The sequence below is a fragment of the Drosophila ficusphila genome, unplaced genomic scaffold (genome assembly GCF_018152265.1).
Source record: "Drosophila ficusphila isolate 14025-0441.05 unplaced genomic scaffold, ASM1815226v1 contig_414, whole genome shotgun sequence".
NCBI lineage: Eukaryota > Metazoa > Arthropoda > Insecta > Diptera > Drosophilidae > Drosophila > Drosophila ficusphila.
The window spans coordinates 3,152,809-3,166,458 of NW_025064328.1; the positions used below are offsets into that span (position 1 = coordinate 3,152,809).

At 39.8% G+C, this 13,650-nt stretch overlaps 1 protein-coding gene across 1 annotated transcript in view; it reads left to right on the forward strand.

The window, feature by feature from the left end:
* The window catches only part of LOC108087859 (calcitonin gene-related peptide type 1 receptor), a 29,417-nt gene that overhangs the window by 14,291 nt on the left and 1,476 nt on the right, over nt 1–13,650 (forward strand). The window contains 9 exon segments of the mRNA XM_017185441.1: nt 3,827–4,045; nt 4,688–4,804; nt 6,988–7,094; nt 7,153–7,244; nt 8,329–8,455; nt 8,533–8,759; nt 9,281–9,457; nt 9,826–9,949; nt 13,430–13,558. Coding sequence (XP_017040930.1) covers nt 3,856–4,045; nt 4,688–4,804; nt 6,988–7,094; nt 7,153–7,244; nt 8,329–8,455; nt 8,533–8,759; nt 9,281–9,457; nt 9,826–9,949; nt 13,430–13,558 — 1,290 coding nt within the window. The 5' untranslated portion in view covers nt 3,827–3,855.

The window sequence follows — 13,650 nt, forward strand, 5'->3', positions numbered from 1 at the left end:
GAATGTCTGACATTATGGGTGGCAATAAAAAGAATAAATTGTGCAAAGTCAGTTTTGGTGGGGAAGATAATCACAATATATTTGTAGCTATTTTAGGAGAAAAATATAAATAGCTTGTAGTAATATATCAAATAAATAATTTTCTTAAATATGAAATGAATTTATGATATCAAGGAATTCAAAACTTCTGTTTGCTTCAACACCTATTAATTATTTAAATGAATATATGGTTTAATTTTTCACAATTAATAATTTAATTGGCTTCCAAGATAATCTTCAACTCATTCAAGCTCAATTGGCGACGGCAGAGAGCAAACACAATTGCTCTTCAATGAAAAGCATTTAAACTTATAATCCCCGGCTGAAATCCCCGAGAGCAGGCGAAATTGGAAACTCATAAATTGCCTTTATGCTCTGTCATTCCATTTGCAACAAAAGTGGTGGAAAATGGAAAACGATTCAGTGCATCAATACCAGGGAAATCCAGGGAAATCCGAATGGAATGCCTTCGTTCGGACCAAGGCCAAAACGTTTTCAGCAATGGCTGCCGTGGAGGCAGAAATGTTGTTTTAGGCGAAAAGCTATTTAAACAATTTAAAAGCCCGATCGACAAATCCCCCCACACTCCAAAAATACTCAATAAAACATAAAATTCTGTGGAAATGGCTGGCTTTTAGCACAATCTCTTAAAGCATTACACTCCTGATTTATGCCATATTCGATGCTATTCTTTCATGCTAAATTTGAGGGAATAAATAAATGACTCCCACCATCGTCTATTTAATAATTGATGCTGCTGTTCGCTCCAAAAGCGAACGAAATTTAAAGAAAAATCTTTAATAAATCATACGAAATCCAGAGCTGTGTGCAGACATCGCTGTTTGATTTATGCGCCTAATAAATTTTTGCAGCTAGAACTAAAAGATGTTTTGTTGGGCGAGCGCGGTATGAAGATAAACTATCCGTTGGATGGCTGGGCTCCTCTCCACTGAGTCCGTCTCGATTCACAACTGACAGTCAGCGAATTGGAAATCGGCGAACAAACATTTTCATTACTCATACGTCAGGGTGGCCCATTGCACCAGCACACACACACACACACACACGGGAAAATCCGAAACCAAACCAGCCATTGAAAACATTTTGACAGATGCAGACGGCACAATTTCGCTTGGCTACGTTTTTTAATACACAACAGTTTTGCCAGCATTTTCGCCAACAAAGTTTTTCACTATGTTGTGTCCGTATTTCATTTTTGTGTTTTTTTGTGTGTTGTGAATAGGGCTATGGGGGCGTGGTCAGGGTCGACACTTCAGTGCTGAGTGCTAAAATAAATGCCCTACACATGTAACGCACATGCAGAAAGTGAAATACATTTGCCAGTTTTATGCTTTTCCCACCAGCACCCCGCAAGATCCCACGCATTTTCCCATTTCCCCGACGCGCGGTTTTTATTGAAGTCGCCTCCCGTTCGCTTTTATCAAATGCAATTTACGGATCCCTGACATCGGGCATTAACGCAGGGCTGCCAAAGTCAAGTCAAGTCAAGCTTGTTTAACGCACCGCAGCTGCTTTTCTTTGCCGCTTTTCCCCCCGCGTTTTTCCTTCCTGTAGACCAACTTTTTTCTCGGCTATTTTTCGCCTATGGCACTTTTCCACACGCTTTTATTGCTAATTTCTGTTATTGCCAACGTTTTGCGTGAGTTTCGCGCGTTGTCGTAAAAATATTTTTATTAGCTGATCGGGGGAGGTGCGTCGATGGAGGGGGTGGTGTTGCGCCTTAGGGCGTTAAGGGCCACGCCCCCTGCCCCACCGCCTCCTCAAGCAGGCACATTAAAAGCAACACGAGCTGATACATTTTGGCAGTGAGACACGCTAGAAAGTATGCTAGGAAAATCCTCCGGCTTAATGTTCTGATTTACACATTCGGCTTTATTTCATCGAGTTTTATTTAGCAGCGAATTAATTTTCATCTTAGTTAAACGTTAAGCTTTTGTCTAGAATCGGTTAATTATATGGCATCGTAAAGGAATCATGGTATAGAGCTAATTTTGTAACTAAATCACTTAAAGCCTATGTTATAATGACTTTAAATCAAGGAACACGAAACAGTATTCCAACTTTATTAATAAAGCTAGATGATTTTATTTATTATGGTTTAGGATTTAAAATAAAAAAAGCTATATATGTACTAAGAATTTATATATCTTCATCAGCTAAAAGGAATACTTAACAATATCTTTTTCAGTTGATAATATATTTTGCTCTGCTTACAATGCAGAACTAAAACTTCGGCAATAAACTGTTTCGCCTGAACACTTTTCAAGATTTATCCGATTTTTATCTATCATCCAACTATTTTTCAACCCACTTCAGTACTGAATCGCTTATTTATTCAATAGCTAATGCCAGGTTCAATGTCGGGGATTTATGGGCAAGTTCGTACCGAGAAGTCGTAAAATTTAAGTGGCCCCGAGCCCTCTTCGCTCCTTAAACGGCTTTTACGGCTACGGCCAGTTAATAACCAAATTTGTCTGCTCAGCTCAAGCATTAAAGCCAATTGCTGGGAATATGAGCTCGAGAAAACCGAGGGCAACGCCAGCGAGTTGAGCGAGCTGTCCTGACTGATGTTATGCGATTTCGTGTAATTCGTGTAATAAATATAAAACTTGTATTATTATTACAACAGGAGACGATGGAGTGAGCTGCAGAAAACCCGGGCAAACATCGCCGAGAGTTGTCATAAAACGCCACTCGCTCACAAGTGTTGTGCACACAGAATGCATTCAGTTTGCCATTACCCAACCCTCGGAGAATCCCCCATATTTTCTGCACAACCAATTTGCAATCCTAGATTTTATGATGTTCGCTTTCATGGCAGCATTTTCTGCGTTCCTGGTTTGTTTTTCCCTCTTTTGTGGTCTTTGCTCTTGTCACTTTGCAATTTAAGTGCAGGCGGCAATTTGCCTAAACGATAAGATTACAAAATGGAAAAGGGGAAAAACCACCTGACAAGTTCTCTTGCCACATGCCAGCAATTTGTCGTATGCTTTTCACAGCTCAGAGTCGGATATCCAATTGGAAAATCTTCGATATGCAAGTGGACATTGCTAGTTTCAGCCTGAATACACAACAGTCACAGGAGCAACCTCATGTGCAACATTTCTGCACCAATATTTGTGTGTCCCGGTGAAGTGGATATTTGCACACACCTTATTGCTATTTGCCGTCCACAAAAACATTGTCAACTTGTGCAGGCGAATTTCAGTTGCAGTTGACAGAAATATGCACACAGAAAAGGGTAAATATTTATTTGAGTTCCAAAGACATATGGAAATGCACAGAAAATGCCAGAGACAAGATTTAATTGAAAAGGCGGTTAAATGCATAAATTGATTTACAAACAATTATGGGTTTTTCAAAAATGAAATACATTCGGTATAATTAGTTATTGTTTTTTCATTTTCAATGTTCACAATGTTATGGCAAAAAATGCTAATTCTCTTAAAATATCTGCTACAAATACCTTTATTTAAGAGCTGATGCGATTGTTTAAGTTCAATTAAGTTACTCACGCAACTAATACCTTTTGTGCGCAAAAAATCAATTACGGCAACCACAAATAATTCAGTGGAAATCAGTGCAACAGTATGCAGTCGTGGTACTTAAAACGGGTTAACTGTGGGAAAACCAATTAAGTTTCCTTTCAAATGGAGCGTAAAACGCAAAATACTTTCGCAGAGGCCACCACACATTCACACAGGCATTTATGAGCCCTTCCAATGCAATTTTGATTGACTAACGAAACTTATTTGCCGCTTTTCAGCTGACGCAGTGCAGTAGTTGCAGGCAGCCATGAACGAGCCAACTGGCAACATCAACAACAACAACAACAATAACAACAACAACAACAACAATGCATCCCTCGGTGGGAGTGGCAGCAACGTGGCCTCCATCGCCGAAATTGCGGCGGAGAGCGGTCCGGACTTCGATGCACTTCGGGCCGCCTGCGAAACGCGGCTAAATGGCAGCGGTCAGCTGGCGGGTGAGTGATACACTGAGCGAAATTTTAGAACAACAAATTAATTCAATAAGTAACATCTGCTTTGAAAAAACAGCCCTTATTGCACTTGTCCAATGATCAACAATAAAGATCTTTTACTAAGTCTAAACTATTTTTTATATCTTCTTTCTTTGAAATATTTTGAATAAATATAATGATAATTGTTAAAAAGTGTTTAATGTATTATTTTCTATAAAAAGTATTTTAATTAACTTTAAAGTTAGCTTTATTTCGGCACTTAGCTGCAGTAAGACCAAAATGTATTTATTTACATAAGCATAAATCTTATTAAACTGGCTTTTAATTAAAACCACAAAGAGCTAAGAGCCAGCAGATTTTCCCAAAAGTGGTTCACTATTTTTTCATGAAATTCGGCCTTGGCCACCAGCAGGTTTATTTTACACCCTCGCAGAAGGTATTGTTTTATATTATTATAGTAATAAAGTAGAAATATACGCTTGAAATGGCCCTTGAGCCGACACTTTAATGGCGTTTCTCTGCGTGGCTCTGGCTCTGACCAACTGCAATTTTGGTGTCCATTATGCACGAGTAACTTTAAATTGCCGCCCTTGTCTCCTGCTTTCTCCGCTTTCTCTCCGGTTGCCCTTTTGGACCGATAAACAGGCGGAGGACCCCACTGCGCCGGCACCTTTGATGGCTGGCTCTGTTGGCCGGATACGGCCGCCGGCACTTCCGCCTACGAACTTTGCCCGGACTTCATCACGGGATTCGATCCAGCAAGTAAGTACGCCGGCCAGCTGAAGCTGAAGCTGAAGCTGAATTGTTTATTAAATTCCACAAAGCTACATCCGTTTTGGGGTCAGCCGGGGATCTGCATATGACACGAAAAAAAACGTTAATATATGTATACATGGTATAAATGTATGTGATTTTCCCAGGGGGGAAAATGTGTTTGCACGAGGCAATGCGGTCTGGTCGGTGGTTTGAGGTCGTCGGTCTACCCTCTAATTGGCCTCAACCCTCGGCTCATCCTTGTATACACATAAATGTTACAGAATAAGCTCCCAGCCAGGCCAAATCAATTGGAAACTTGTTATGTTTATGCTTTGATTTCGTGTCGTATGGAATACATAATATATTCATAAAGCCACACAGGCTGAGGGCACACGGCTCATCCGAGCTCCTTTGGCCACTAAATTATCCCAAGAAGCTCGACGAAATGCTAAAATGTTTTCGCCTGATTTGCCACAATTTGCCGGTATCTCTCTGGCATCAAATGTAAAGTAGAAAACCAGACCAAATTGATTGAGCCAAAGTGGAAATCATTTGACACTGGAAAATCTATATAAAACCTAAGAGCAATTTTAAGGAAGATTCTTTCTTTTTTAAATAACAAAAGGTGCTTTAAACCATTAATTATGTTCTCCTGCCAAGGTGTTGATGACGTCCAAAGTAATTTGATTAAAGAAGCCCACCATTTTGTATAGTTTTTCAACTCATTGTTGAATCATTAATCGCGATGTGGGATATCTGTCCCAAGGTGACTTGAATAATTTCTCCACTTTTTGCCACACAATATTTTATTTCATTAAAAATTAGTAGATGAGTGCTTTATAAATGAATTATTTGAATGTTCAGCTATTCACAACTGAAATTAATTAATTGTGCTTGGCAATTGTTGAATAACCGAGGCATTACAAATTAATTCAGGAAAAAACACAAGCACTTTCCGGGAAACCAGCATAAATATGTATATAAATATATGAAGCAATTTATGGAATAAATCATGCGCTGCATGTCAATTTGCATTAATGAGGCGCTTAGCAATATGGGGCAAGCCAACTTAAATCGTAACCTCATTTTGGCCATGACCGGGACAACGAAAATAGCAAAAGTTGAATGACTTTTTTGCCGTGGAAAGGAGGGAAGAAAAAAACAAGGCGAGCGCCAAGAAAGTGCTACTTTCACTACATTTGACTCGTGGTTGGTTTTGGTTTTGGTTTTGCTCCACCTATTTTTTTTTTTAATAATTTTTTTGTTTTTGTTCGCCTTTTGGGGTCGCCGGCAGCTTGTACAAGATTATGTGCTTTGGCGCTGCGCCGCCATTAACTTTTATGGCACTTCCGGTCGCCGGATGTCGATGTGGTGAGCTGCGGGCTCCGACTCCCCCGCTCGGCTACTTATCTGCCACACAGCGCGTATACGTGATTTTTTCAGTCTGCGTGCCAAACGGCGATAAATGGGTTTCAGCCAAGATCATCGCTCCAAAAAACGAAACGAAAAAGAAATCCGTGTAAAACGAACGAGCTGATAGAAGTCACCTTCGAAATTCCTAACCGAATTTTTCTGCATTTTTCCGACAAGTGCCACTCGACAAATTGCAGCACAAAACTCAGTAATTCTCAATCGAACATCACTTGACATGCCACAAGCAAAATAAACTTTTTGTCACGAACTTCGGCTTCATTCAACTCGAATGAATATATGACCTCAACAACAGTAGTATAAGTATGATTATTACATTTTAAATTCACACATCAAACGAATTTGGTTTCATTTCGAATGCAAACCGTAACATTGTTTGTGGTGAACTCTGTGGCAGATTCAATAAATAGTGGTTAATGCAATTTAATTCTGTGGGCCACCGCAAAATGTAAATATGAGCTGCAATATTTATCCAATAGTCAATCATAAAATCACACATTTTTAGCAATTGTAAATAATTGTGTTTTGCACAGGATGCCGGATGCAATTTATGAAATTCTTAACGCTTGAAGTAGCAGGTTGGGAAAAATTGTTGTTTATGAAAGTAATTAAATAAATATTTAACGAAAAAGAATTAATAAGTAGAATAAGCATGAAAGCTTATTATTTTTGTATAGGAAACAACACAAGCGGAAAAAGGAACTTAAAATGCAATTTAATATTAAACTTATATTATTTTACCTTTAATATTTAAATAGGATATGCCCATAAGGAATGTGGTTACGATGGCGAGTGGTTTAAGCATCCGTTGACGAATAAAACTTGGTCGAACTACACAACCTGCGTTAATATCGATGACCTCGAGGTATTTTTATGTATTGCTATTAATTATGAAGACTATATCTTTACATTTGTATCTCTAGTGGAAGAGCCATGTGAATCTGATCTACGAGGTTGGTTACGGCATCTCACTGCTGGCCATTCTGCTGTCGTTGGCCATATTGGGTTATTTCAAGTAAGTACGAGTACAGCTGGGGATTATCCACATCCACTCCCAGGAGAACTCCTTCACTCCACTCCTTCGTCTTGGCCACGAGTTGACAGCATGAAAAACCACTCGGGGGTAATGAGGCTCGCAGGTCGTTAGAATGCGACGACTGGCGCCAAAAATAAAATTTATTGATGGCAAACAAATGGGACAGTGGCTTAATCAACTGCCAACCTGGGTGCTGGCCCAAATGCTCATTGCACTCACTTAATGCGGCACAATCGTCGCCGGAAATGGGAAAATACTTTGTCTCATCCCCTTCAGTTTTCCACATTCCCCCTTTCTATCCAGACTCGAAACAGGATATCGATTAATTTCCCAGTGCCTGCAGACCAATTAGTGCTCTCGGTTTGTTTATCACTCATTCGAATAGAGACGAGGCTAAGGATAAAGGACATGCAGACAGAGGGGGATGCCATGGAAGTGCTTTAAATTGTGTGCCAAAGGCAAATAAAACGGGGCCAACGTCGTGTGGGAATTTGGTCTGTCCCAAAAACAGTGGATAATTAAAAGTTTAATGACAATGAAGCGTGACCGAACGAACAAAAACCCTCCATCCACTTTAAGCAATTGTAATGAAAATGCCAGGGTATTTCAATTTAAATAAAATTTAATTGGTTGAAAGAAGTGTGGGTTGGTTGTTAAAAATTTATCGAAAACAGAAAACTTATTTATTTTACAAAAAATTGGAAAAGGCAGAATTCAATTTATTTTTAAATAAAATACAATTAAATGACAAAATAGTTAAGCGATGAAGGAACACAGTCCTTTCTGTGGATTTAAATTGCTGGAAGGAATCGAATTAAAATTCTGTTTGACCAGATGCCAGCAATCAATGCAATTGAGCAAAAGGGAAAATGGGAAATGAACTTTGGACTTTTCCAGCTCCGCCTGCCCAATCCAATCTACTCCAATGCCCGCTGGCCGAATGCAAATTGGTCAAGAGACAGGCCAGCAATTTTTGGCTAAAAAAAAAGGGAACGATAAAAAACTTGCCACAATTTCCCGCCCAAAGTAATTCAATTCGCATATTTGTCTTTCGATTGCACAGATCCCTGAAGTGCGCCCGCATCACGCTGCACATGAATCTGTTTGCCTCGTTTGCGGCAAATAACTCGCTGTGGCTGGTGTGGTACCTGCTGGTCCTGCCCAACATGGAGCTGCTCCACTACAGTCCGGTAAGTGGGCCCACCTGGCGTATGCGTAATGGCGAATCAACAGCGGCTTCCGCTCTCCCATTTCCCTATTTCCCCAGATGCGCTGCGTCGCCTTGCACATCACCCTGCACTACTTCCTCCTCTCGAACTACTCGTGGATGCTCTGCGAGGGATTCTACCTGCACACCGTCCTGGTGGCCGCGTTCATTTCCGAGAAGCGTCTGGTCAAGTGGCTGATCGCCTTCGGCTGGGGCTCCCCCGCCCTCGTCATATTCGTCTACGGAATGGCCCGCGGTCTGGGCGGCTCGCCCGAGGACCATATGCAGTAAGTGAATAATTAATGAGAGTGCTCTACACAAACAGAAAACATTATTACACACTTGCATAAGCTAAAGCTGCAAGTTTAAAGTTGTAACCTGAATTAATGATTGTTTAAAATATAAGTGGTCAAATATAGTTTTGGCATAATGTCTTAAGGAAGTTATTTTCTTTTTAAGAAACCAAAAAGAAATAGTTATCCATATATTTTAGTAGATATGAACTGCAAAAATCACTTGCCATCTTTTTATTTAATAAAAGGAATAACTCTGAATGAACCAATGAAATTTGTCGGATTATTCTCGCAACACTTTTTCAATGATTTTGCTTTTGTATTATTATGCAAGAAAATTATATCTCTACCTACAAGTATTTACTACTTATTCCAATATCTATTTGGGAATTATCACATGTCAATAGGGTTTTCACTGTGTCTACTAAATATGCATTTGTTACATCCAATGCTTTGCCAAATGCCAATCAAATCAATCAGCAATTCACGTACTGAATTTCCCACCCACTTTGCAGCTGCTGGATGAACCGCACGGACTACGACAACATTCTGGTGGTGCCGGTGTGCATCTTTATGTTCCTCAACCTGCTCTTCCTGTGCAACATTGTGCGCGTGGTGCTGCTGAAACTTAATGCCCCGGCCAGCATTCAAGGCAGCTGCGGTCCATCGCGAACCGTTCTGCAGGCCTTTCGGTGAGTTCGCTTCATCTGCACAAAGGAATGTTAACTTTTCAACGCAAAAAAAAATAAAAATAAAAAATTTATTTGGGGGGACTGAATTGCTGAAAAGCGAAGAGGAAAACTCTCAACTGGCCCACGGGGCGAATGCGTAATTACATTTTGTTTTGCCCTGTATTTATTGTAGCGCTTTCCTCGTTAGAATCGTTCCTTCAGCTGACAGGTCTTTTATTGTTTATTCGCTCTGCACTTGGAAGTTTGCTTCATTTTACATTTTAAATTACGCATACGCCGCGTTGGCTTGCATGTTAATACACACCCGACAGAGCAAAACAAGGCATTATAACTCACTCCCACTCACACTCTCACTTTTGTTTCTTTAGGGCCACGCTGCTGCTGGTTCCTCTGCTCGGCCTCCAGTATATTGTGACGCCGTTTCGTCCTGCACCCGGACATCCCTGGGAGAATACATACGAAATCATCTCGGCGTTTACGGCCTCGTTTCAAGTAAGTAAAATGTTTTCGTTCCTGCTCTCATTCCTTTTTTTTTTTTTTGTTCTGCCCCTCGTTTTTGTTCTGCTCGCTTTCATAAAATCACTTTACGACTTGGAGATGGCTAAAAAGTTATGATGTTAGTTCGCGCGCTATGGATTCGCAACAGGGAATGCAAATAAGTCGGAATTACTGGGATGCCAAATACCGAATAACATACCGAGCTCATTAGATCCGGGGTCTTGGCGAATCAATAAGGCAAACACACGCCATGTGGCATTCCTGCCATTGGCGTTTTGGCTCGCTCGCAGTTTATTAAATTGCTGGCCGAGATTGGAGGAAAGTTTCCCGTGTAGCAAGTTGAGCATGAAATGCACTCCCGGGCCAAGGAGCTCGTAAAAGCAGCTCCAGCTTGGCCCCCAGCCAAGTCAGTCCCGCTGGACCAGCATTTACAGTCAGTTAACATATTTTCCTTGGCCACAACTTAAAGACAAAGCAGGGAAACCTCCATCTGGCAGAAACAATCGCATCTTGTAGATTAAATCCCCTAAGTATCTTGTCAAACGATTTGCTCCAGTAAATTTCCTGCACTAGCAGATTTAAGTATTTGCATATTATAGCTGTTCTAGGAAGGTGTCGGAAATAGTATTTTAAAAGTAAAGTAATAAAAATATGTATATTTTCTAAAAAATATTTATAAGAAAGTTAACATCTTTGGACTCCAAATTTAAAACAAATGCTGCAATAATGCTATACATTTTTTTGGATTCTATAAGCAAACTTTCAATTAAAATTCTTTATTCCGTAAATCTCTTTTTCGATTGATTGTCACCGAGTTTAATCTGCTTAAAAAGGTAGACAAGCTAGACAACTTCAAAAAAGCAATTCAGGGCATGGCCACCCTTGAAACAATAGCAAAATCCATTATCGTGCGAATAAACATAAAGACTTCTTCGGTGCTTCTAAGCTGCAGTTGAGCTCTTGCCTGTTTTATAAATCCCGGCGACTGAACAATGTCACCTCCGTTTTAGCCTCTTTCGTCGATGTCAATCGATTGGTAGAATCTTTTATTCGCAAGCGGAGATTTTAAAGCCAGTCGCGAGGGACTTTTGTTTTGCCTTTTCCTCTTGCCTTATTTATATTTTGTTTTTATGATGTTGTTTTCCGTTGCCTTATTTGCTGCAAAGATGATAAAGTTTTCGCACCGAACTCAGCGGCTGCATATAATTTGGATTTATTGTGGCAGCCGTGGTGATGATGGCGACAGTCGTAAAAGATTCCCCGCAAGTTTCAAGCCACGGAAAGAATATCAAATTTATTTTTGAGTTTGGCTCGGCGGGGATTTGCAGTCGAGGGAAATGCAAAGCCCGAAACTACTTAGTTAGAGATGGGAATTTGTATGAATGTAAACGTGTTTATTCGGTTGTTTTTGTGCTGAAATAGGAAACTAGCTGCAATTGGCATTTGCCAGCTTGCAAGCTTTTCCGCACTGACTTTCCTCTGCTTTTCATCCGAGAGCTTAGGGACATTTTCTATTTAACAGATGTGCACACAAAACACGTTCTACTTAAATTGAATTAAAAACTTCCGCTTGGCAGGAAGCTAATGGGAAAAACAAACGTCGGATGTCAACAAACTCGTGATATTAAATTGGCTTGGAATGTTTCCGACTTCTTGCCAAATATTTTAAATCAACTAATTGGCTTTTTTCAGCTGCGCAAAATAGTTTTTCTGCAAACTTAATTAAATAAATTCGGCAGCAAAATCTATACTAAAGAAAGTGTATTTGGGAAACTTTCATAAGTCCCATAAAACAAAAGTACATGAAAAAAACATTAATCCACCGCCAAACTTTCTGCTGAGAAGCACTTTTAACAAATGGCTAAAACTGCAAGATAAAGAACGTTAGTTAAAACGGAAGCTTTATAAATGGGGGAAAAAGAGAGAGAGAAAAAAAACATTAAAGAAAGAGCAGGAAAATAAATGCAATAATTGGATATACATACTAGTTTTATATGGCGTATATAACAATGTCGGTTATCCGTTTTGTGGTCAATCATATTCCGGAAGCAACTCTGTTAACCGAATCAACTAATAACAACAAGCTCCAGAGAACAGGAACGGTTTACATAACAATTTGTGTGTAGATGTAGTTATAACAAAAAGTTATAGTTTCCGATGTAAGCAAGTTAAGCAAGTCTTTCCTTTAAGGCTGAAATATATTCCCAAAAGAGTTTTTGGTTAGAAAAATATTCTATATCGAATTGCCAACTGTTGGTTAGCTTTTATGAAAAGTTAAATTATCTTTCTTGTATTTTAATAAAGTGGAAATCTCCCAATTCAGGTGAAGACAATCACTCCACTTCCAAGCAGAACGTTTCCATTTGCAATCAAACAGCAAATGTCTTACTTGCAATATGCTGTGAGGCGGCAAACCCTATTTCGATTATGGGAAAGCAGGCAAAAATAGAGGGGCAAATGGATGGCAACTGTGGCTGATTGAGTTCATGATGGGTCTCCGTGAGTAGTGGCAATCAAAGGAAGCCCCGCTCCGGAGTGCCAACCAGAAATCCTGGCGGCAGTCAATGCACGTAGCCGGGCATACATTAAATATTTACATATATATATAACCCACACAAATGCCGCCTGCGACAATCAGGCAGAAAGCGGCAAGACAAATGGCAAACAGTGGCACAGGATGGGAAAGGATGGGAAAGGACCGAAAGGAATGGCCGACGGGACGAAGGACTCACGGCTCGTTCAAGTGGCCGTCTGACGGGAGAAATGAATACTGAGCCTTCTCGTTTTTGCGGAATGGGGGAATAACCAAAGGAACAGGGAAAATTGTATTATGTATTGTATTAGGGCCAACTGACGACCGACAAACAAAGAAAGAAAAGCTAGCGGCAGATAACGAAGATTGATTTACCCTGGAAAAATGTTTACTCTTATAGAAATTTAGCGTTAAATATCTAAGTTCGGATATTGATTACTTTTTGTTTTCATATTTTAGTTAACACAATTTAGTATAATTTTTAAAGGGGTTCTGATAGAATTTATTGATTATCAAATAGTGTCTTTAACACAAATTTATTTTAAATTAATATCTTTTCAAAAAAAATTGTAAACTAACGTCCAATGAATTCAATGTTCTGCATAGTATTTTGTATTTTTTAAAACAGCCTGAAATAATAATAAAAATAATAATAATTTAATAAAATTAAGGTGACTCTGAAAAGCATAATTGTTATGACCGCTTGTAACGAGCATTCTCTTATCTGAAATGGCTTCCACTTGCCAAAAGAAGTAGAGATTACTTTCGAGCAAATACCTTTACAACCTGTAGGTAAAGAGACGGGAAATTGTAATGCCCACTTGCAGGGTAGAAAAGGACACAAGTAATAGGCATTGTAATAAGGACAACGGCGATAAGCCCCGTCGATAATTTTGCCTGCCCGCTCACTCTATTTCGGCTTTCCACTTGTATTTTTGCAGGGCTTGTGCGTGGCCACTTTATTCTGCTTCTTCAACGGAGAGGTGATTGCCCAAATGAAGCGCAAGTGGCGGATGATGTGCTTCAGCAACCGACCGCGGACCAATTCCTATACAGCCACTCAGGTCTCGGTAAGATTTGTACTAGAAGCCTCACATGCTTTACTGCCATCCTTTCTCTACTCTAATTTTTATACCACGGGTTACGGAGCGTATGAGTAATG